Consider the following 25036-nt stretch of genomic DNA (forward strand, 5'->3'; position numbering starts at 1 on the left):
GTCTTCTTTGGCAAGTCTCCTGGCATATTCCCTCTTTTGCTTGACTTCCCTCCCTCTTCCAGTCAGTTTCAGTCTGCTTCTGGGGAATACATCAGACAGAAAAATTGGGCATGGCTGAACTCTTCTGTCCCACAAAAAGTATTTTCCTTCAAGATTTGTTCTTCTCGACCAGAAAGTTTTGAGCATGTAACATCACTGACCCATAATCTGCTGAAAAGCAACTATTCCCCACTTTCTATGTGTCTTAATTTCTATGTGTATAATGCAAGTAACGTCATTGAATTCGAACGTTGGAGAGAGCATATCCTTATTTGTCTACCGATCAAGAGCTGAACTAAAACACTGAAAGTCGTCCTCAACTGCAGATGAAACAATGCTGCCTCAGAAACCACTGATTGTTTTTATTCGGAAACAAAAAGAGTAAATGAAACACATTATTGTTTTTCGGATCATCTCTCTTCCTATCCTCTGAGTCTCTTCCTATCGAGGGTTCTTATCAATGCCCCACTTGATTTTTCTGTGACTAGCTTAATCCGAATAAATTTCAGAAAAATCACATAAGAGCTAACTCCTTTCAGTAGCTTTTCATGAACTACTGAAGTGATTAAGCACAGCAAACAAATGGTTGTGATATATTACGTATAATTGTTTTTAATTATCCGCATCAGTACCTATAGAAATGTTTATTCAGCAGCATTTCATTGCCTGGCAAATTTCCATTTGGACAGAGTATTCGATATTTTTGCTTTAAATGCAGGTTAAATGACTTACTGAAAGCTGAAGAGCAGAAACATTTGCAAGCCATTGAACCCGTGCCTCAAGTCGTTGATTCTCAAGCACTTCTCGAACGATACAAAGAGCTCAAAGTACAGAAAGAAATGGAAAGGCAAAAAGTCGCAAAGGAGAAAGAAGAGCAACAGTTCAGGTACGTATTTGGGTGTGTGAATGGAAATTATACTTAATTGAAATAATCATACATATACATAAAATTATAACAGCTGTACATATAATTCACTTTTGCGAAGAGTATAATTTTTCCTGAAAAAAATTACAATGGAAATCCGATTTATTCAATTCTAATGATGTCTCGGTTTAATCAGTTTTTCCCGTTTTCGAAGCAAAAGTAAGGAAGAAACCTAATTTAATGACTATTTTAAGTGATTTAATGTTTCAGTAAAAAATTTCGAGTTTTTCTATCAATTGTGAAAAACATTTTTCTGTGAGTGAAACAAATTAGCTTCTTTAAACAAGCAGTTTTCCCTACAAAACTGTGAAATTCTAAGAAATTTTCGTTTTCTTTTATGCGTGTCATGGTTTGAGTGCTTAATACATCCAGCTTGCAGATGAGAAGTCCCTGTTCTGCAAGCTGGTGAGGAAACAGTTGATGTTCCATGTTTCAAAATGCCTAATGAGTCTCTACAAAGGGAACAACCTGTTAATGCTGAGATTAGTTCAGTCGTTTAAAATGATATACGTCAAACTATTAGTGAGATGAATATTAAACTGTTTGGAAATGGATTAGCAAGTTTCTTTTCTTAAGAAAAAAGAATATTTTAACCTTTTTTGGAAAAAATATTTTTTGCTTTTGGAACCAATGTAAACGGAAATTATAAAGAAGATAATTGTCCTCGAAATCAATAAAATTTTATTCAAATTCTACTTTAAACTAATGCTGCCTCTTTTCCCAAAAGTCAGACATAAGAATTTAGTTATTACTTCCCTCTCTTCCTTCTTTTAGGTGCAAAATTACACATACTTGAGTTAAATTTATGAGTTATTTTTCACGCTTAAATAAAGCATGCAATTTGTTATTTGAAACCCTACTCAAATCATGGATTCTGAGGGAATTATGCTATTGCTTGATAAAACAGAAACTTAAACATTAGACGGACAAAAGCAGATATTATATTTAAAAGGAGAAAAAAAGAAACAAATAAATCATTTATTGCATAACAGTTCTGGTCTGCAATGCCAGTTTAATGATTGATAGGCTGTTTAGAGTTATAGAAATAGAAAATCAAATTCCAAGTTCCCTTCCCTCCCCCCCCCCGTTTCTTCAAAAATCCTGTTCTTAATGTTTTTATATAAATGTACTTTCTCAAATTTTAACTTAAGACTGTTCAGATACAGAGACGACTTAGGTTCTTCTGGGATGGCTGACAGATGAAGGAACTATATTTGTTATACACTTCTGTAAACTAAAATGCTCCTTCACTCTAAGAATATAGAAAATCAAATCATATACATAATATAAAGAATTTTTTAAATAAATCGCAATTAATTTGTACATGTAACTTACAATTTAGGATACTTACTAACATATAGTCTTAAGTAAACTTTACGCATTAACTGGAGTAGAAAATAAATCACTGTATCTTTCTCCAAGCCTGCTTACACTTTTATTTCAGCGGATAAAATAAAGGAGTATGGAAAGAGAGGGTAAAGCACGGGGATCTAGTACTACTTGGAGATTCTCATTAATATTATAGATGGCACCCGTAATGCAACACCTTCAAATGTTGAAACTCAGCTTAACGGATGACACTTCCACCATAAAGGACAATCCTTGAGATGACTGATCGACATTTATTAATCCTCGAGCTGATAGTTATAAACGTCTTTCTCCTTATATGAAATTTACAGCTTCCATTAAATCTTAGAGATTTCGTCCTTAAAGTTAATGTTTATTATTTGATATAAAAAAAGCTGTGTGAGTAATCTGAGTAAGTGGAAACTTTTTAAAGCAAAGTAACGTAAAGTAATATGCAGGGAATGAAAAGAAAGTCAAAATTTCTTATGAATTTTTCAAGCCATGGCTTATTATAGATTCAAAAGCATTCTGTATATTTTGTGATACTTTCTGTGTCCATGTTTCATTTCACATTAAATATTTACTCTAGGCGGAATTGTGATGAACTCAGAAACCTTATGAGTCGGAAAATACAGAAACTAACTGTTGAAGACGGAAAACGAATTGCACAAGAAGCAGCAAGAGAGAGGGCAGAGAGAAATCGTGAAGAAAACATGTATGCAGACTTGTGGGTCCAGGACACGGAAGCCAAACGCCAAAGGGAAGAGAAAGAAGAGGAGGTAAAAAAAGCTAGGGACAAGGAGAATGTAGATTTTGTGAAAGCACAGATTCTACAAAAGGCTGTAGACAAACAGAAGGCGCTCCGAGAAAAGGAAAATGATGCCATATTAATGGTGAGAAGCGTAATTTTTACAGATTTTACAGCCTTGGATTTCCCTGCTGTAATAAAATAGTTTTCTATTTATAAATTCTAGGCACCAGGAAGACACTTACTTGTAATGATTCTATTTTGTATATTGCATGATAAATTTCGATTTGCTCATGTATACGCTTTACACGAGATAATTCAAAACAGTTGGACAAAATTTTAAGGACTGATCGAACATACTTAAACAAGCAGTCTTCATCCTACAATGTATGAACGTAACTCAAGTAGTGAAGCCACAGGGGTTAGTAGTTATAAAAAAACTTGGAAGAAGAAATGGAAAACTTGGTCAAAATATAAAACAAATTTTAGTGTAAAAAATTACAGAAGCTGCCCAAAAGGTTGACCAACAATCCGAATGCAGGCTTTACATCTCTGGTGCAATGATCGGCATATATTGGCGAAAACAGCTGGCATGTCTCCAGAAATAGCGCGGCAATCAAAGTAGCGGCAATAAAAGTCTTACCAATAACGTCTTCATTGAAACTAAAGAGGGTTTCAGATTTGTCCTGGAAAATATCCATGGGGAAATACGGTAGTGTTTCGTAGCTTGAAATCAAATTCGTGTTTTAATGTTTGTTGGACGAGGTTTCAGTAATTCTGTCAAGATATCTTGTACTTGGTACATTCTTCTGTCTAGTCTAATAAACTATACGAGCCAATCAAATGTTCTTGGATGATCCCAGTTTGGACGTGTTTTAAGAAACGCCACTGCTGAAGACTGTTCAGCTTGTCGTAGGGATTGCTGGTTGCCCACGCGATGAGAATTATGATTATCAAAATTTCTGGCAAGTGTATTTATTCACTGATGAATTTGACATGTGCAGAAAATGCTGTTGCACTGCAGTTTCTTGAAATAAGCAGTGCACAAATGAGGCTGCAATATCAAGCCACGCACTCTCTGTGCATGGTAATTGGGTAATCGTTTGTCTTTTAGGACATAATAAACTATCAATAAGAAGTCTCAAACTCAGACTACACGTAGGGGACAAATGCACATTCTGAAAGCAGTTTACACGCAATTGAAAAAAATGTATTATTAACAAAAAATTTTTTTGGCTAAATGTTTGTCAAAAACATGCATAAATAGCAATAATAATGACGCAGAGAAAAAAAATTTATACTTGTGCTTATATTTTCTGAAATCTAAAGGTTCGTATCTGCAAGAAATTTCTGTTAGTTTCATTTGTAATTCAAACGGATTGACAACTAAATATTAAATTTTCAGATCGACAGTTATTCAAATAATTCTAATACATTAAAGTAATCTAAATAAACTAAAAATAAACAAATTACAAAATTTTTTCAGGGGGGACGAAACTTGGGAATAAATAATGATAACATATTCTCTTTCCTTCATCTATTACATTTTTCTTTGACGCATGCAGAAATAGTAAATTTGTGTGTAAATGATTATAAACTTCTTTATTTGTTACTACAACTTTGAGCTACAATACCTTGTGATTTTGTTAAAGTTTGTAATCTTGGAGAAAAATTACTAGAAAGTATCTTTTTCGTGAATTGCAGATACCCATTGGCAATTTGATTCTTTTCTTATTAATTTTCAACTAAAAAAAAAAAAAAATAACTGTTCTCATGTAAATGTACTTCCAAACAAAGCGAATATTTTTATTGCAAGAATTCGCATTTATATTTTGACAATTACCAATGAAAGTTAATCAAATTTACATTTTTAAATCTTTGAATAGGATTTATATAACAGTGTAAATTAATTAGCTTCATTTATAGATTTTCTTGGGCGTTGCTCACATGCGTTTTTGGTTATGAAAATAATGCGAAACTGGATTCTAAATCATTAAAATCTTAAATTTGTTCTTTAATTTCTTATTATAATAATGCTAATTAATATATGGGCCAAGTGGCCAATTTGAGACCACTGCATTAGAGCACACTTACAGCATGGATTGAGTGACGCATTCTTTATGAGTTCTACCCTATGCAGAATTCCCTGTGTAACACGGATATCTTTACACTCTTTGGGAGCTCTGCAACCCGCAAAGATGTTGACAATGAAGCTCGCTTCGCACGGATACTTGTAATAGCTCAAAGACTTTAAAACTGTCAAGAATCTTTCTGGTGCAGTCCTTGAGCTTCCTTCATATGCCTGTTCTCAGGTCCGTACATGAAATGCACGTTCGTCTTCGCCTGATTTGTGAAACAGTTCGATTTGTGATTTGTGAAACCCTCCCTCCCCGCAAAAATGGTAGAAATCAGGATGTCCGTGGTAGAAGTTAGGATGAATGCGAAAGCAAGAATTTCCAAAGAATATTAGTAAAAAACTCAGCCCCTATCTGATTTGGCGATAAATGAAAAGCTTTGAAGTTTGGAGCAAATTAATTTTCTCTTTTGCGAATTGATAAGTGCAGTGATTTCGAGAAAAGATTAACTTATGAAAAAAAGGACTCGAACATAGTAAAATGATGTGACAGAAATTTGGATTAGAATATTAAATTCAAAATCAAAACCATTTCTGCCAAACTTCTATTTTGCAACAGATTTTTAGTAAAGGATATAGTAACACTCAGTGAAACTTCTGTTCCAGTACTTCACAAATACTTCAAGTTTTCAGGTATCAGTAACAGGAAGTAAAATGTACTGTAGTGTCAGTTATTGATGTTTCAATGCGCATAATTATTTAGTTGTTAAATTTTGGATATAGGAGATTATCCAATTATGTCATATATACTTTTTAAGGATATTTTATTTAAATAACACATTTCCTGTTGGTATTCTTATGGAGGATACATTAAACATGTTTCGATAAGATAGTGAATTTATTCAGAATGTAACATAAATAAAAGAGTTTAATTTTTTTAAGTACTTAAGGAGTGCTGCGTAAGTATAGTGATCGTTTACAAAATGTCAAAGATGACTGGAAAGTAATTAGCTTTATAGCAATTATCATTTTCAAATAATCCAAATATGCAACAAGTGTGGTTTCTGCCTCAATCCGTGCACAATATTAATCGCTTTTAAATACACTTTGTCTACTATTGTTACCATATTAACAAAAACGCCATAGATTTTAAAATATAATCTGCTAGTGTGTTGGATATTAAATGGTAAGTTGTGATATAATTATCGGCTATCACGTCCGACGCATAATTGAAAGATCTGGTGTTGGAATACGTAAATATGTACGTACGTTCACACGCCACGAAAAAATCTCTACTGAATTCATTTTAAATCAGTTTTATAATTCCCGTTTGGGGAAAAAGAGTCCTTTATTCTGTGCTTGCGTACAGATGTCATGCAAAAATATCGTTAAATTGCATTCGATAGTGGTCAAAATGGATATTTTCGTCGAAATATGGTACCTGGACCTTTTCGTGATTAGAATACTTCCTTTACGTTGTACAAGGAAGTAAAAAATAAGCCGTAAGTGATTATAAAAATTATTACGGATATATATCATGAATAAAACGCACTTTTATTTAAATCAATCACTTATATTATTAAAAAAAGTAAAAGAAAATATTTCTAAAACCTGCATTTATTGTTTTTAAATTGTTTAACTTGTTAATCAGTGAGGGACACATTGAATTTGGAAGGTAACTTACTGGTACGTGGAATATAAAATTGTACTTACGTATATCCCATCGACCACTGGTGCAAATTGCCTCAACGCTCGCCAGTTCACCAATAGGTTACTCAGGAATTCTAAAGATAGTGGCGTCCGTAATTAGCCTAAATCACGCTGCTTGGCTGGTTGATGCGATATTACGTAAGTACCGATAAAAGTATTGTGTTCTAAGTAATGGCAACATATTACTTTTAAATCGCTGTGATTATTGATTAATTAGATTCTCGTTGATTATTTAAAGTCGTTGATTAATTGATTGCAATCTTTCCACAATGCTACGAACACACTTATCAAGCCCTAATTTTTAAATTCCAAGGAAGACAGTAAAAAAGAGATGGAGATAAAAACAAAACTGGAAAGACAATTTTATAAACTTTGCAATCGAATTTTCAGAAAACTTCCTATTTCTCGATAAATTACATAATTTTTCCAGAAGTGAGAATTCGGAAATTTTACCATTTTCTTGAGATATTTTCTAAAAACGTTCTTGATAAAAATATTGAGAAGATTAATTTTGTAAGAGTCTCCACGGTATTTACAGGAACTGTTTGACGTTTCTATATTTTAGAGTAAAAAAACTTTTTTTAAAGTTTTGAAACATATTCGGAAAAATGCTAGGTAATGTTCAAAGCGTAATCGATATCTGAAGATGAAAATATGAAATTTAATTATGACATACTTTCAAATTTTTCCAAACAATGTCAAATAAAAATAACTCGTGAATGCAAATCAAATTAAGTTCTCAATTATTCAATATACAAGTCCAGAAACATCAAAGGGTCGTGGCTTTAACGTAAAGAAGAAACTGGATAATAAACTATTAATAATAGCTAGTCATTTTAGGGCGATGAAAGAACTTGAAACTGCTACCTAATATGAGTTCTTTTACGATGCAGGGAGAACAGAAGAGATTAGCTGATCTTGAAGAGGCATACGAGAAGGAGCGCCGGCGACGGAAGCAAGAAGAAACTCGACGCGATTTGAGCGAATGTCTGAGGGCAAAATTAAAGCGGAAGACAAAAGAAGTTCAAGACGATCTTCTGACCGATCTCTTCTTCCTGAGGCAGATCATGGATGACGAGGAAGAAGCTAGAAAGAATGAAAAGAAAGTAATTTTTACTTTTACTTTTTTTTTTTAACTCAAGAAAATAATAGCTGAATAATTGTTATTGATTTAATAATTTAAGTTAATTTCAAATATAGACGAACCTTGAATAAGGCGAGTCTTGTAGAGACATTAGGTATTTTTTGGAAGCAGGAAAGATGAAAAATTAGCAACGCCTCCGCCGGAAATCGAAACACGGACCTCTGGAATACGCTCCCAGCGTGAAGACCACCACACCACGAAGGCATGCCAAGAAGGCGGGAAAAATACCTTATAGTCTGGACTGTGCAGTTTAGTTGTATACATATATATATTTCTCCATGTACACAGTAGCTTTCTGTTATAAGAAATTAACTGACAAAAAATTTGGGGTACAATCAAATTTTGTGTTGAACAATAACAAACAGATAACAATAAATATATAGAGAGCTATTTTATATTAATGAACTTATAAAGGGTACGTAAAATTTTATTCCAAAAATCCGTTTATCCATAACAGATGTTCATAAAAGTTATGGAATGGATATACTGGGTGACGCTAAAGTGAAGATAAAGAATGGTTAGAAGCACTACTGAAAGATGAAGGATAGCATCCATTCTTCATCATATTCTGTGTCATCCTACCTTCGTAGGTTTGGTTAAAAAGGATTTCGGCTTTCGTTTATAGTTTTGAGTTTCCGTTTCGAATTAGCTACGTCATCCAGTGGTATGAAAAGGAAGGATAAAGGAAATAGCCAAATTAAAACAAAGAATTAAGGGACCATTGAAGTTAAATTTAGTATTTTTTTCCGATGGCGAGCACTTGCTTATAACGACTTTGGCCACTCTTAAAGCCAGAAGTGGCCATTTTATTGTGGAGGCACCTAATAGGTGGCCATCGTTACCTCCTATGAAGGGACAGACAAATTTACATCCATGCCTTCTCCGGGATTCGACACCGAGCCCTTCGGTATCGCAGTCAGGCTCCACTAACCACTATACCGTCTGGGCGGTCAAATTTAGTATTTTGCTTTACATATTTTTTATGTTTAACAAGCAATATCAGCGAATATAGAATGGATGTCCAATGAATCGAAAGATGTAGGCTTGTGGAACGGCCAGCCTGCTGTCCCAGCTTCATACCAGCAGGTTCCTTCCTTTGAGATTACAGATGAAATCTACTCTCATATTCAAAAATCGACGTTTTGAAGCGATTAAACCGAGGCATTCAAAAATATTCCTTTTGAACGATAGGCCTATGCATGTCATTATATCACTTATCATCTTTAAGTGTGCCTCGATCTTGACAGCAGAATTGTTGATCAATCCATTAGAAGCATCTTACTTTTCTTTTGTCGTGTACTTTTGAAATCTGTAATTGTTGTTTCTATTTGTTGCGAATGACATTATCCAGCAGGTTTTTTTTGGTCGACCTTAATAACAAATTAAGCGCATTTTATATAACATCTGTGAGATGGTTTATTAAAAAATGAAAAATAAAGATTCAAATTATTAAAGAGTGCATTTGCTACGTTAAGCCTCTTGATTAAGCAATATTATAGGGACTATTAGGCTGTTAGTGAATGAGAAATGGGAGAATAAGCTTCTTCTCGTTACTTCTCGTCGTCGAGATGACATGCGGCCTAAGCCAAAGAAGCCAAAAGTAGAGCCAAAGAACTATGTTAAATGAAACGCAACGTTCTTTAAAATTAGGATACTTTACTTATCTTAAGTTCTGAGCTACCTGCTTTTATAATTATGTCATTTTGAAGGAGAAAAACTTCGTTTTTCTCAAGAGATAAAGAGAATATATAATTTACAATTTCAGTTATGTTCTCCACATCAAGATTGCCAAAGGGGTAACACATGATTGAAACAATTGGTTATAGTCTACTCAATTCTTGGAAACGTCTCTCAAATTCGGAAAGAAGTTTTATTATTCCATCCTAATATTTCTCTTTGTTTAATGTACCTCCGATTTTAAACAACTCGTCAGAAATATTTTTTGGAATTTTTTAGTTCATTCTTCAACAACTAGAAGATATTAGCTTTAGCATGTTTTTTAAAGTACCCAATCAAACTCCTATCAATTCTACAATTGTTTGACTTTTTCTCTGCATTTACAAGTTCAGTTCATTAGGATGGCTTGTTATATCAACCAAAAATCTAAATCCATCAACCAAACGTCATCGCTAAGTTCCACGTACGTTTTCATTTGATTCCAAAAAATCTTTTACCTCTTGTAGTAGGTCCCTGAATCTTTGTAAAAATATACTACGTCTTAACCAATGAACATCTACATGATATAACAATTACCAGTAATCTGATTCGTTTTCTTTTAGTTGGCCCCGAAATATTCTTCTTTGAAGACTTCTTCCTCGAATTGAGTTCACAGTTTTCATGCAAATTCCCATAACATGACGCATATTTAGAATTTTACAACAGAGGACCTGTTGGTGAATAATGCAATGATAAGAAAGGAAATGCGGTATGTCATCCTCTCTGATACCCATAGCCAAAAAAAATCCATTGACTGCTGGTCATTGATGGGGTCCCATCAGTTGTTATCGATTCAACTTTATAAATCCGAATGTTTTTCTCCTGTATGTAATTTTTGAAGACCAAGTAAGCATCTTTACCTCGTGTTTTCTTCTTTAGAGCTTTCAAATAATGAATACGCTTTATTTATCATTTCTCATCTGCGAAATGTTCCTTACGTTTTGCTAACACATGACTCTTACGAAAAGAGACAGCTCCTGCAGCCTTAGATATAGTATTGGGTTTAATAAAGTGAATGATTATTGTCTGATTTATTGCGATTTAAATTATTTTAACTTTTGCTTACGCATTTCGCATTTTAACGAAAAATCTGTATCGAAACTCCCATGCATGCTTTTGAAATGCCTTTCAACGTTTCCGTTTTTGGAAGTGCCACACTTGCATGACATATATAGTACATAACTTTTGCATTCACCGTTTAAAGAAAAACTGTTCTTCCCATTCTGTATGGAAATTGTACGTTTTTCTTTTCTTAAAGCTTGTTTTCGACATTATATCTCTCTTTTAAAATATAACAGATTACTATTTTTACTGCAAAAACACAAGTAACACAAAATTGTCAAGTTGAATGTTTGAAGAAATTTAGGGACTGCTAGACCGTGGAGCGTGGACGTATTCAATGCAGCGAGCAGAGAATGTACGTGAGCTGATGAATCTGTAACTGACGTATGTACTTAGACGTCATCGTGCGCTTCCAATGAAGATACCGGGCCTTCTCAACACTCACTGAATCATTTGCTTAAGTAAACACAGTCGCATCCGTTGTGAAAATCCGATTCTCCAGTCTAGCTGGCGTCGATGTTCCATAAATGCGTTTCTTTTAGCATGCGCATTTTAATAAAGTCGGTCACCTCAAAATGTCTTGGTGGTCCACCGCTCGATCGCGATCGACTTAATGCCCACCCCTGCTTTATAGCATTCGGTATTCAGAGTTCTTGACCCAAAAAACAGAAGATCAAGATAAACTAAGGAAAACAGCCTTACTTGAGAATTATGAACTAAACTTCACAAAGGGTGTAGGGTTTTATTTATTTTACTAATAGTTATTTTAATTTGTGAGCGTTTCCCGCTTTCTCTTATCACCTGGCGCTTTCTCGCCAGGATGTAAATGAGTTAGGGTGAACTAAAGTATTTAAACTATACGAGCGAAAAATTTAGAAGAGTGTGATTTGCTATTGTGAGCGCATGTTACTATTTTCTTCTGGCTGTTCACCTTCATATCGGATACGCATTCTTGCCTCCGAGTTATTAGTCTACCGGGTAGATTCTGGGTGAATCTGTTAGCTTGAATTGAATTATGTAGTCTTGGACTACTCTTTACCTTTAAATTTAGTGTTACATTATCCTTTAAGTTATTTATCCTTTAAGTTTAAGTTATCCTTTAAGTTATTCCTTATTTTGGTTATTATAAATACAGCATAAAGTAACCAACGTGTATTTCTGTGTGTAATTTGTTTATAATGGGCAATTTTGAGCTTTACTCAAACCTATTGCATCAAAAACTATGTCTTATACAGCTAATCAAGTTATGTCTTATGTAATCAATTACATTATTTCGGAATCTATGTTAAACTGTCAAGAGTAATGTTCAGCATAGAATTGTATATTGAAGTGTAGCAACGAGTTTTGTAAATGTACTTTAAGTATAGTGCAATGATCGATGCAATGCATTTTATAAAATGTATAGCAGTGTATTAACATACGATGTAACCGGGAGAATGTTTAATTTCGCATACAGAAAAAAAAATTATAATTTTCCCTTGTATGGCCATCTACTGTCTTGACTTCGGAGTGTACTCCTAGATAGTTGCGAGATCCGGACAATACCCGATTAGCATATGCAAGCCGCCCGAGTTTCCGAACCTTCTTTCACCTACCTACCTACCTACTTATTCTTTAAGTTCTCACTGCATGTGGTCGAGTGTCTGTAAATTACATTGCGAATCTTCGAGTGGCTCGCATTCCGAGTGTTATCTGCAGTAACGTATTTACTAGACCTGCGTAACTTGGGATTAACTAATTGTGTTAGGATATGATCTTGATAATCCTCTTTTCAAAAATAATTTATACGGAGTTGTCGCATTACCTCGTGAAGGATCTCGTAGTGTAAAAGTGGTAGTACTCCCAGCCAGCAATTGGAAGATACGTCGTTCGAATCCCGGCTGATTTTTCACTAAACTAAGTTTAGTTCTCGTAGCATATTTCACATTTGATCCTGAAGTTGATTTCTTTCACTTTTTTTTTTTGAAAGACTGTTAAGCAGTTAGCAAAGTAAGTGCTATGACTAAGGAATGATAAATTTCTTCTAAACTACACATCTAATTTCTTTGTAGAAGGCACTTATGAAAGAACAGCAAGCATATCTACAGTACCTTCGAGATCAAATAAGAAAAGAAGAAGAATTTGAAAAAGACATCGATAAAATGTATCAAGAGGAGCTTGAGAAAATGTGGGCAAAGAGGGAAAAAGAGTGGCAGGCCGAGAAGGAGAAAAGGAGAAAACTCGAACAAGATATCATGAAAGAAGTTAAAGAACAGATCACAGCCAATGGTAATATACTGTGATAATTTTATTTTTCTAAATAAGAGTTTAGATGTAGATGTTTAGGTTTGCAGTTATTGAGAAGTTCAATCGAAATTTTCAAATCCTCTTCCCTTACTCCTTTTTTTTTTTTTTTTTTTTTTTCCATAACATAAACGAAACAGATTTTGACTTTAGATAGTATTTTAAAAAATATCGAAAAATTTTTTTTCGACATTTCTAAGAAGATATTATCGTTCTCAATGGACTAAAAGCGTGCCCTGGCCAAAATATCAATTGTTCTTAATTCACTACTTCACTTATGAGAAACATGCAATTGAAGCCTCAGTCGCGTGCAAGCGATTCAGAGAAAATAACGCACATCTGGATGTTAATAATTAAATAATTAAAAAATGTTTTGGAGCATTAAGTTATCGTAGCATATCACGGCAATTATTTCATTTTCTGCTAGTATCTTAAATTTCTACAAATTAATCCTTAAACTAATACGCCTGTCATAATCTTTCAGCTTAAAACTTTTAAACTGGAATCTAAAAATAACAGTACAATTTTAAAAAGTTATTATTTTTTATATTTTATAATTTTTTTGTAATTAACTATACTTTGGAGTAATAGACTGTAATGTGACACCTTCATGTTTCAACTCAGTTCCAATAAATGATCTTTACATTTTGGATAATTCATACATGCAAGATTTTTAGTAACTCTGCATAATGATCCGAGCTTTTTATTAGTAACAATAGTATACGCTTAATATTGTTTAATCTACCTTTTCCTCTTTTCTTGCTTAACAATCTGAATAATCAATATTTGATATTTGATATGATGGATAGTTCGCGGTCTCTTTACTACATCTTCTTCTGTAGGATCATAGTCGGTTAAATACCTAATTGCTGCACTTGGCGAGTTTTTTATTTTCTCAAATAAGTTAGAAGCGCTAATAAGTATCTGATCATGAATTTGATTAATATCAAGGTCTTCATAAATTTCGAAGTTGCGAATGAACCATAGAGAGTTCACAATACTTCTTAGCATTTTATTTTGAAGGACGTTAATTTTCTGTCTATGAGTTTTACTGCCTGTAGCCCAGACAGGAATTGCGTATAAGATCATTGGCCGGATTAAGGTAATGTAGAGAGTTTTTTTAGTGCGGAGATTTAACTTAAATTTTCTTTATTAGCTTTATTTATCCCGTAGTTTATGTGTTCTTTGAAAGTTAAAGATTTGTCAACATATACTCCTAAGTCCTTGTACAAATCAATCACAGGGACCAGATAGTTATTAATTCTGATGTTGAAGTCAACTGGATAATATTTCCTGTATCCACGATATAGGACAACACAGCATTTTGAAGAATTTAAATTTATTTTCCAATCTTGACACCATTTTTGGATGCTATTAACTTGTAGTTGCAACTTATCGAGGGCATTTTGAGGGATTCTTGAGCTTGTCAGTATTACTGTATCATCCGTATACTTTAATATGTTTGAATAAAATGGAAGACGCATGTCATTAATAAATATGTTGACAGATTTTGGGCCTAAAACCGTGCCCTGAGGGACTCCACTGTAGACATTTTTCCTTGAGGAAAGAGCATCTTCGCATCTTACTTGAAACATACGACGCTTCACGTAGGTTCTGCTGTGAATGAGTGTATGAAACTGTTGGGTAAGAGAAAATTAGATAACTTGAGCAATAAGCCGGCATGCTACAATCAATGAAAGACTTTCTCAAAATCGAGGTAACATGCTGCTTCTCCATTCTTTTTACAAAGTTCCTGGTAAAAAAATTCAAACAGGTTTAATATTTGGTGGGTTGCAGTGCCCTTTCCTGAACCCGAACTGATTTTTGTTAATTAGGTCTAGTCTTTCCAGATGATTTGTTTAGTTAGATATTTTTAGTATAATTATAATTAAAGTTGCTTTATTTCCCCGTGCAATGCAGCACGAGACATATTTTAAGAGCAAGATAGGCCGGGAAAAAATACAAGAACACGTGCATTTAACATTGAATAAAAGCTTATTTCGGTAGTTTATATTTAATTTGAATGAATGTAATTGCCTACTATGTTAGCTGTAATCGTAATTCTACTCTTTTTGCTGTCTAGATGTTGCTAGAACTATCTCTCGCACCCAATTAAAAAAGCTATAAAAGCCAGGCAGAGAACATATCAGCTCAGTTGATTAATTACTGTTATAGCGATTTGTTTTAGTTCCGTGCGAACGGAATTAGCTTTCTCTTTGAACTGTGTTGTATTTTAAAGTTTTTAGTAGTTTAAAATATAGCTACAGATTGTATTGCGTTCTATTTAACGAATTTAGGTTCTACTGATTATTTGTGCCTGATATTGTGAACACTTGTAAGAATACCTCTGAAGAAAATTCCAGCGTTTTGTTATATTTCTTTTGATAAAAATAAATTTTATTAATTTTATAGGATTTGCTCATTTAATCTATTACGAACCCGTACGCTGACAACACGTTTTGATGTCAGAAGTGGGATTGAATACCAATCATAAGAGCGATGGAAGAATAGTTAAGGCAGTTGATAACTGCATTCGCTGCATTCCAAGAAAAGATGAAAGGGGCCGTCCACTCCGTTAAATAAGAAATGAAAGCTGGTCAAGATTCAGTTAAAGCAGAAATAAAAGCGGGCGAAGAGGAGATGAAAGCTGGCCAGAGATGAAAACTGTTAAAGTAGCGATGAAAGCAAGTCAAGAGGAATTGAAAGGAGAGACCACCTGTACAATAGAAATAAATCTGAGGTTATGGAAGGCAGAATTGACACTGTTGAAAATAATGTTGAACGCATTGAAGAAAGAGATTTTTCTGTACAGGAAGAAATAGAAGAAAGAGTTTCTGCTGTGGAGCAATGAATCAAAGGAAGAGTTTCTGCCGTCCAACAACAAATTGATGAGAGGATTTCTACTGCTGTCGCCAAAGAAGACACCTGAAAGAAGTGTATGGCAACAGCAGGAAGCAATTCTGAGGGTTTTAAATTTTCAACCATGCCTGCTCGTCCGTCTCTGAAGCTATCCACATATGATGGGAAGACCTCCTGGCAAGTGTATTACACAATTTTTTTATAGTGGAGAATGCGAATGGAGGCCAAGCTAAGGCCTGCCATCTCGCCGCTTCGGTGAGAGTAGATGCAGCAGATATCCTTCAGACTAATTTTATGAAGCTGTTAAATTTCGAAGCTCAATCCGGGGCGTTGGAGCTGCGCTTCGGGGAGAAATGCTTAAAAGGCTACAGCAGGCTTCAATTAAAATCCCGTCAACAGAAGCCCACAGAAACACTCCAGGAGCTCGCCGCGGATGTTGAAAGGCTGTTTCATCTCCCCTTTTCGGAGTGCCCGGCAGAAACAAGGCAAATCCTGTTCTTGCAGTTCTTCATCGATGGCATCGGAATCCTGAAATACAGAAAGCTTTGAGAATGGCGGTTGTCAAGGAGTTAAAAAGCGCTTTGGTATACTCCATGAAATTCGAGGTAGCCCATCAAGTAACTCGCAGAGATCATCACCCAGTCAGAGCTGCTCAAGTACAAGAGCCAGTGGATCAACTGACTGTTCGTATAAACGATTTAACTAGACATCTTGAGGCAGAATTGGAGTGACATGAAACAAACCCTCAAATACTGAAACTGCGGTGCTGACAGCCACATGCAACAGAACTGCAGAATACCCCACGGCACGTAAGTTAAGACCGCCCCCATTAGCAAGGAGCGAAACTAATTAGTGGCCTCTCGCGGGGCGGAGGTTTGCCAGATAATGAGAAGCCCCATTTTAAAGCGCTTCACATTTCATCATGGGACATCTCTTTATCATGGGGCATATCAATGAAGTTCCCTGCAATATGACCATCGATACAGGAGCCAAAGTTTCCATCATCAGAAAAGATTCGGCTCAACAACTGGATGTTAAACTAATCTGGACGCCGCCCTGCATTACCCTCCAGATTGTGTCCAGCGAGAACATCGACATCGACATAAAAGTAAACGTTAACATCACGTTTGGAAGTGCCACCTATCATCATAGGGCATATGTGGCAGAAATTACAGATCTTTGCATACTCGGATTGGATTCTCTAAGGAAATACAATTTTCCCCTTAAAAATAACGAACCGCATTCTGCTTCTGAGGACATAGCCTTATTCGGAATTAATGATGAAGGAGTGAAAAATCCACAAAATCATAGCTCAAGACGATATCACAATACCAGCAAGAACAGAATTCTTACTTCCTGTATCCATAGCAGAAAATAGAAATTTCCGCTATGGCATCATAGACTATCCCAAGAACTGTAACAACTCGAAAGAAGTAGTAGAAGCCTCAGCGCTCGTCGACTTATCGAGAACCGTTATCCCGGTTAGAGTTTCCAATGTAACTGAGTTATTAAGAAAGGTGATGTGGTTGCGGTTTGTACTCCAGTGACCAGCGTTAAACGAAACAATAACATTTCAGAATCCGTGTCTTCAGAGAGCATTACATCGGAGTTATTGCAGAGTGCACAATTAAGCGATGAAGAGAGAAATGTTGCCGAATGTGTCATTCAAGAACTTAAAATATTTTCTCCCTCTCTTCTTCTGACATGGGTCGAACCAGTTTGACACAACATAGAATCGATACCGGCGATCATCGTTGTGGCGAGTATTTTCAGGGAAATAGTGTTGAATTTCTCTTATTATTGGCGAACGGCTCAGTCCGATCATTGTCTGTACGTCTGAGGCAATGTCGCAAAATTATAACGCTTTTTTTTCTTGTTGTTTTGTTGTTTCCTAGAAAATTTCGCAGCTTCTCTGATGGCTAACTGTTTAGCTTGGGATACTGAATTTGTGTTGTTAAGCTTCGCCTGCCATGTTTTAAAGAGCAATTCATTGTGTAAGCACAGAAGACATTTCCGACACCCATTTTAGTTCTTTATCCATCCGTATAGATTCAGATTGGGAAATGGTCTATTAAAGTATTCACATGTGGCATACAAGAAAGTTAGTAAAATTTATTCTTATCAAAATAAATATAACATACTGCTGGAAATTTCCTCAGAGATATTCGTACAATTGTTCAAAATATCACGCAATATAATCAATCGTTACACTTTTAAATACAAAAACGTTAAAATACAACGCCGTGCAAAGCATTATCTAAAGAGAAAGATAACTCCGATTTATCTCCGTCCGCGCGGAACTACATCTTGCAGTAATAGCAACTAAGTAACTGAGCTGAGATGTTCTCTCTCTGGCATTTTATAGCTTTCAATCAGTTGCGAGAAGCTTCTAGTAATTTCTGCTTCTCGAGAGTTCTGGAAAACAATAAGAGGATGAAATTACAGTTATAGCAAACACAGTAGTCAATTACATTTATTCAATTTCAATACAAATTAACGAGATATCCATTTATTCAAAGTTAAATGCAGGTATTCCTGTATTTTTTACTTTTCCGGCATAGCATTCTTTTAAAATTCGTCTCTTGCTGCATTACACAGGGAAATAAAAAAAAATTTAATTATAATTCTACCAAAAATATCTATCTAAATACCAAATTCGTAACACTGTCCCCTTTCCAAGGACTGCACGTCCCGGACAGTACAATCCCTATAACTAAGGCCTCAATGCAATAATAAACATTACATTACAATAATAACACAAACAATAATTCCCATAAGTACTTAAAACAAATCAAATACTAAATATATAAATGTGTGCAGAAATTTACAAATTTAGAAACAAACAAGATCATGGTCTTATACTATTTACATTATATACACTACGTACTATGGCCGTAGTAAAGAGCTAATCTGTCGTAATGCACGACTTTAGGCTCAGAATTCGATGACTTACGAATCCGAACTATGTCGTCGTCCAGCCTGTTTAGAACTGTGTAAGGACCATCTCAAGGTGACAGTAGTTTTGGGCAGAGTCCTTTCCGTCGAACCGGATTCCACAATAACACCTTATCTCCTTCGTTGAATCGATGTCCAGTAGCTCTGGTGTTGTATCGTGTCTTCATCTTCTTCGTCGACAAGTTGACTCGCCCTCGTGCAAAATTGTGCATCACTTTAAACCGGGCTTAGAGATCTTGGGTGTATTCCTCAGGCGATGAAGGCGCTTCTGGAGGGCGATCAAACAGAAGACCACAAGGCAGACTAAGGTTACGACCGAAGAGCATCTGGGATGGGGAATAGCTGGTAGTCTCGTGGACAACACTGCGATAAGCACAAAAAAAAAATACATTTCTTGTCCTAGTCCTGTTGGTTTTTGGAAACCACCAACGAGAGGTTATTAAGGATGGTTGATTAAACCTCTCCACCATACCATATGACTGAGAATGTAAAGGTGTAGTTTGTGTTTTGTCAGTGCCAAGTAGTTTGCAGAGTTCTTTAATTACAGCCAATGCAAAATTTCTTCAAAATTTGATTAGAATGTAATTGAAGTGTCACTCCGAATCCAATGCGGCATTATCTACTTCTGCTACTGTGAAAATCTCTTGATCAGGAATAGTATATGCTTCAGGCCACATAGTGAAGTAATCAGTGACAACCAGGATGTAATTGTTGCCATCAGCAATTCGTGGTAGAGGTCACCGGATGTCAAAGGCGATACGTTCAAAAGGTTCTCCTCATTATAACATTGCAGCTTGTCTTGGCTACGTTTCTTTGGTCCTTTCTGAGCCGCCCAGGCATCGCGAAGTCGGCACCACTTTTGCACGTCATTCCTTGCGTTACTCCAGTAGAAGCACTCTCGAACTCTCTGCAAGATTTTCATTATTTCAAAGTGACCTTCTGTAGGGCTGCTATGTAGTTCTAAGATAAGGATAAGGATAAGGTTCTAAGTTTAAGGATGTCCGAAATCCAAGATCTTGGAAGTATCAGATGCCATGGTCCATCAACTGATTCGAATTTCCAGTACAGGACGCCGTTTCAAATATGGAATAAGTCCCAGAGAGCCCAGTTTGTTTTGTCTTTGGATTATAGATCGTAATGTCCTGCCAGACAGGTTTTCTGTTTGAGGACTCCATTAAATCAATTATGGGTTTAATGTCGCCGTCTCCCACCTGGTCTTTACTGACATATCTCTCACTCTATGGGTCTCGATCAGCCCGATGTTGATATTGTATTTTGTCATGAGACCGGATTAAGCGGCTCGTATTTAGCTTGGACCCTGGATCAATGTCAGGAGCTTTCTGGGCAAGGTCTTATAGACAGGGCGTCGGCGTTTCCTTCTGATGATCTCTTCCGATAATGGATAGTGATGTCATATTCTCGGAGTGTTTGTATCCACCTGGCTTTTTGACCCTCAGGATTCTTGAAATTCAAAAGATGCGTTAAATGATGCATGATCTGTGCGCAGCAGGAATTTTATGCCGTAGAGATAATGATGGAAATCAAGTCAGATTCTGTTCAAACTCAGAAGACAGTCCAGGACTAAAAATACGTTTTGCTGGAATGTGATGTGAAATCCACTTGATAAAAAAGGTAAACAAACCGTGAAGATTAGGCTTAGTTCTCCTTGAATCTAAAACGTTCATAAATTCACCATAAAGCGAAGCAAATACGAATTGCACATCAGATATGCTAAGATAACTCACGCAAAACATAACATTTAAGACATAACATTTTAAATTCAAAACATAACATAAGATTTTAAATTCAAAACATAGCATAACATTTTAAATTCAAAACATAACATAAGATTTTAAATTCAAAACATAGCATAACATTTTAAATTCAAAACATAACATAAGATTTTAAATTCAAAACATAGCATAACATTTTAAATTCAAAACACAACATTCAAGACACTTCACACTGCATATTTTTCAAAACGTTTTAATCAGAATACTAGCAGATTCTACCTTTCATGCAAGTATCATATCTGTAAATTTGAGATTCTTTGTGCACTTATTTCATGGTGAAACAACTTTTAATGGTGAGGAGAAAGTACACTCATGTCCATAAATTAAGGATAATTCAGAGTCACGCGGAAATCGAACTCTAAAATAAATATATCACCTGTAAAATCACTACACACATCTTTAAGAAGTAACCAGATGACACCGATGGTACGTCACAATGACGAGAGTGTAAGAGAGTGATATATAAGGGATACAGGCAAAGAAGTAAAGTTGTTCGCAGGCGCTTTATAAGCACTTCAGTGCAATAACCGCATAGTTATGACACAAAGGACGCATTTGAATGATTTTTTACGTGGTAGAATTATCGACCGTCTGGAATGTGGGCATACCCAACTGGAAGTATCAGACGAACTTGGAATTGCCCAGAGTGTCATCTTCAGGCTTTGGCAACGATTCCAAGGTGATGGTAATGTGAGGAGACGTAGCACAAGTCACCCCAGAGTAACAACGCCGAATGAGGACTGGTATTTGGCAGTTACTGCCAAAAGAAACAGGCGGAGCACAGCCTCAGACCTGTCTCGCCAGCTCTCTTCAGCCACTGGTACAATTTCAAGGCAGACCGTGTACAGACGCTTAGGGCAGATTGGTCTATTTGCTCGTAGACCTGTCAGATGCGTTCCACTTACTGCAACTCACTGTCGCCTGCGGTTAGCCTGGAGTACAGAGCGAGCATTGTGGACACCGCAACAGTGGGATTGAGTGATGTTTTCCGACGAATCCAGGTTTAGCTTGCAGTCTGATTCTCGCCGGACTTTCATATGGAGAGCTCCAGGTACCCATTACCACCAAGAAAACATCATTGAACGACACCGTTACGGTGGTGCAGGAGTGCTCGTTTGGGGTGGAATTATTCTGGGTTCCAGAACTGACCTGCATGTTCAACTTGGAAGCATGACAAGCCAAATCTATCGGAACGTCATTCTGGAACAACATGTACGTTTGTTTCGGGGCGCCATGGGCACACAATTTGTGTTTATGGATGACAACGCCCGTCCTCACCGTGCAAACATCGTAAGCGAATGCCTTCAATCGGAGGATATCACCCGTATGGACTGGTCAGCATTCTCAGCGGACTTGAATCCAGTAGAGCACGTGTGGGACATGCTTGGCCGACGAGTTGCAGCCCGTCAACCTCCTCCTACATGTCTACCGGAACTTCGGAGAGCATTGCTTTTTGAGTGGTGTAATATCTCCCAAGATCAGATCGATAATTTGATACTCAGCATGCCTAGGCGTTGCACGGACTGTATTGCATCGCCTGGGAGACATACAATGTATTAACAATCATACCAACCATGTAAAATTGCTTTTTTGTAAATAGTTTTTTTTTTTTTTTTGGTAATTTGCTCCAGGGAGAAAAAAATCGCTAATTTTTTTTAATAATATAAAAAATATAGCATCTTTTTTTTGCTCTTTATTTTTTGTTTAATAAATAAGCTTTACAAATAAGTCAAATTTGTTTTACTTCTAACTCTTCCTTTGTCTGATTTTGCATTATCCTTAATTTATAGACATGAGTGTAAATGAATAAGGCTGTGTTTTATAGTATCGTCAACGTTTTTAAAATTTGTTCTTGGAATTCCCCAAATTCTTTGACACCAAATCTTGGAACAGAAGATTATAAAGAAATTATCTACAGACACTTCGATTCTTCCCGATTTCACGCCTGTCATTAATGTTTGAATCGCTCAGAATTCTGGATGTTTTAGTCAGTTACTCTGATATTGGATTATCAACACTGGTTAACAGCTTAGGATACCTTGGTAACTGCGAGCAGGATATTTTTCATAGCTTCATTTTGCTAAATTGTACTTCTGGTTGTATTGATTGTTGTAATATTAATTATATTTGTATAGTCCTCGATGGAATGACAGGAGGAAGAAGAAAAAGCAAAATAAAAATTTATGTGTTAGAGCAACATACTTACAAGCTAGAACGATTTCTTAGAAATTTTCTCATTTCAGATCATGTAACTTTGTATTTAGATTGAATGTGAGTGTTTACGAACGCTAAGTATTAGTTCCTTATTCTGCTTATTCATCTTAATTTTTCTGGTTTTTTGATTTCGTTCAGCTTTTCTGCATAAGATCAAATTTTCGGAGTGGCAATCTAAATTTAACTTCCCGTTTTATTAGGACCACAAACAACTTACATAGTAAAATAGATAAACTGTATGTTTATATTATTTGCTAAACGTGCTGTTTGTTTGTAGAGGAGAAGGTAAAGAAAGTGCAGGAAATGTCGAAATTATACGCCCAAGAAGTCTTGAAAGAAGACGAAGAAGATAAAAAAAGAGAAGAAGAAAAACTGAGACTAATCAGAGAGAAACATGTATCTCATCAGAAGGATCTTTTGGTAATTTACTTTTTAGACTTAGAAGATTATTAAATGCAATAAACATGCATTTTCTAATATGGTAAATATCATCTATTACGATATTCTTCTAATAACTGAGTAGAATATCGTAAGGGATGATATTTGTGATATCCCTTACGACGAATTTTCTAAAATAAGGAGAATGCCAATTACATATTATAGAAAATTAAATCACCGTACATAGATTTAATAGAGAATTAAATCACAATGCATAGATTTAAAGTCATTCATGTTTTGTCTGATTGCATGTAAAAATAGTAAAAACATCTTTGTTATCTGTTAAATTAATAGTAATTTCTTTAGTTAATTTACCTACGATCTTCCTGAAATTATGTTTTTCAAACGCCTTATGAAATTAATTTCAATTCAACTCTCGCAGATGATTGATTGCATACTTCGGAAATCGGTGAGTTTTACGCAATGCGTTATTCCAAAACCGTTTCTTACACTGAATCGTTCGTAAGATGCCAAAATGTTAAATATACCTTTTGAGAAAAGTTTAGTTTTTCGTAGAATAATTTAAAACGCTTTAAGGATTTGAAAGAAATTCAGCCATAATTTACGTAATGATAGCAAAAACTATAAAGGCTGTTTTGATTTCATTTCTATCCCTGAGCTACCGTAGTTATCTAGGAAGAGCCGAATATCACAGCTATGGCGTGTATAATAGGCTATAATCCCCAGCAAAGCATACCCAGGTTATAATCCCCAGCAAGCATACCCAGGCTATAATCCCCAGCAAAGCATACAGTATAATATCTTTACGAAATGGAGGTATTAAATATCTGTCGATTTGAAATTACTTTCCAGAGAATAGAACTAAGGTAAGACAGGTATAAAACTCTCAATTCCATCTCCTGGAGTGCTTCTGCCGGAACTGCAGTGAAGCTAAGATATGCTGTCTGGGGATGCTTAGCCTAAATTAATTCAGCAAAAGCGAGGAATAAAAATAATAATAACAACAGAAAATAATATTGATTAAATAAATAAAATTATATTACGCCTGTTTTTTAATGTCTAGCGTGTTGCCTTTATTTAATGAATATCAAGTTCTTCGCATTTATCACAAAATGTTTAAAAACACCATACCTTTAAAATTTCCGATAGACAGTCAGGAGATAAAAATGTTTCTTTTTTCGTACAATGAGTTTGTTGATCTGTAGTGTTCCTCCGTGTTATTCTACTAAACTAAAGGGGTTATCACATCTAGCGACGGTCCCCGCTAGACCGGACTTTTCTGAGAAACGAGATCTTGATAGCACTGGTTTAAACGCGAGGATTCCTTGAAACAACAGCTCCTCTGAAAGCGAAGTTCCACCTAATTACGGAAACGATGTCCCGGCTGCGCGGGATATTTTGTAACTTCGCCGGAAATGTTCCGTCTGCAGCTCTGTTCCGGGTAGAGATCAATCAATCAGACGAAAGTTCTGCTTCTGAAGGATCATGTGATCCCAGTCTGAGCAATAATCGATTACTGTTTGGCGTTCAAATTCGTTTACTAAGTAAAAATGGTAACCTAGCTACGTAAGTTTCGTGGAAATGTGCGGGTTCTGAGAAATGTCCCTTTCGACGTCCAGTCCCGAGTAACTGAAATATATGTGATAGGAACTTTAATGTTGAGGAACCTAGAGAACTGCTGAACGAATAATCGCTTAAGTCCAAGAAAAGAAACGTAAATTTGAGAATGCTTAATTACCCTTTATTTGCTCCAAATAAAAACCTACAG

At 35.6% G+C, this 25036-nt stretch overlaps 2 protein-coding genes across 2 annotated transcripts in view; one reads left to right on the forward strand and one right to left on the reverse strand.

Annotated features, from left to right (window-relative positions):
- LOC118187342 (cilia- and flagella-associated protein 53-like) overlaps window positions 1-25036 on the forward strand; it is a 43614-nt gene that overhangs the window by 16775 nt on the left and 1803 nt on the right. The window contains exons 4-8 of the mRNA XM_035357539.2: window positions 758-925; window positions 2901-3204; window positions 7737-7949; window positions 12817-13033; window positions 23147-23289. Of these exons, the coding sequence (XP_035213430.1) occupies window positions 758-925; window positions 2901-3204; window positions 7737-7949; window positions 12817-13033; window positions 23147-23289 (1045 nt within the window). The remainder of the gene's footprint in view (window positions 1-757; window positions 926-2900; window positions 3205-7736; window positions 7950-12816; window positions 13034-23146; window positions 23290-25036) is intronic.
- LOC118205414 (uncharacterized) overlaps window positions 7794-25036 on the reverse strand; it is a 28596-nt gene continuing 11353 nt past the window's right edge. The window contains exon 2 of the mRNA XM_085814937.1: window positions 7794-7929. The gene's annotated coding sequence lies outside the window, so the exon portion shown is untranslated. The remainder of the gene's footprint in view (window positions 7930-25036) is intronic.

The sequence above is a fragment of the Stegodyphus dumicola genome, chromosome 4 (assembly GCF_044657685.1).
Source record: "Stegodyphus dumicola isolate Sdum_Otavi_A_Nest chromosome 4, ASM4465768v1".
In the NCBI taxonomy this organism is placed as follows: Eukaryota; Metazoa; Arthropoda; class Arachnida; order Araneae; family Eresidae; genus Stegodyphus; species Stegodyphus dumicola.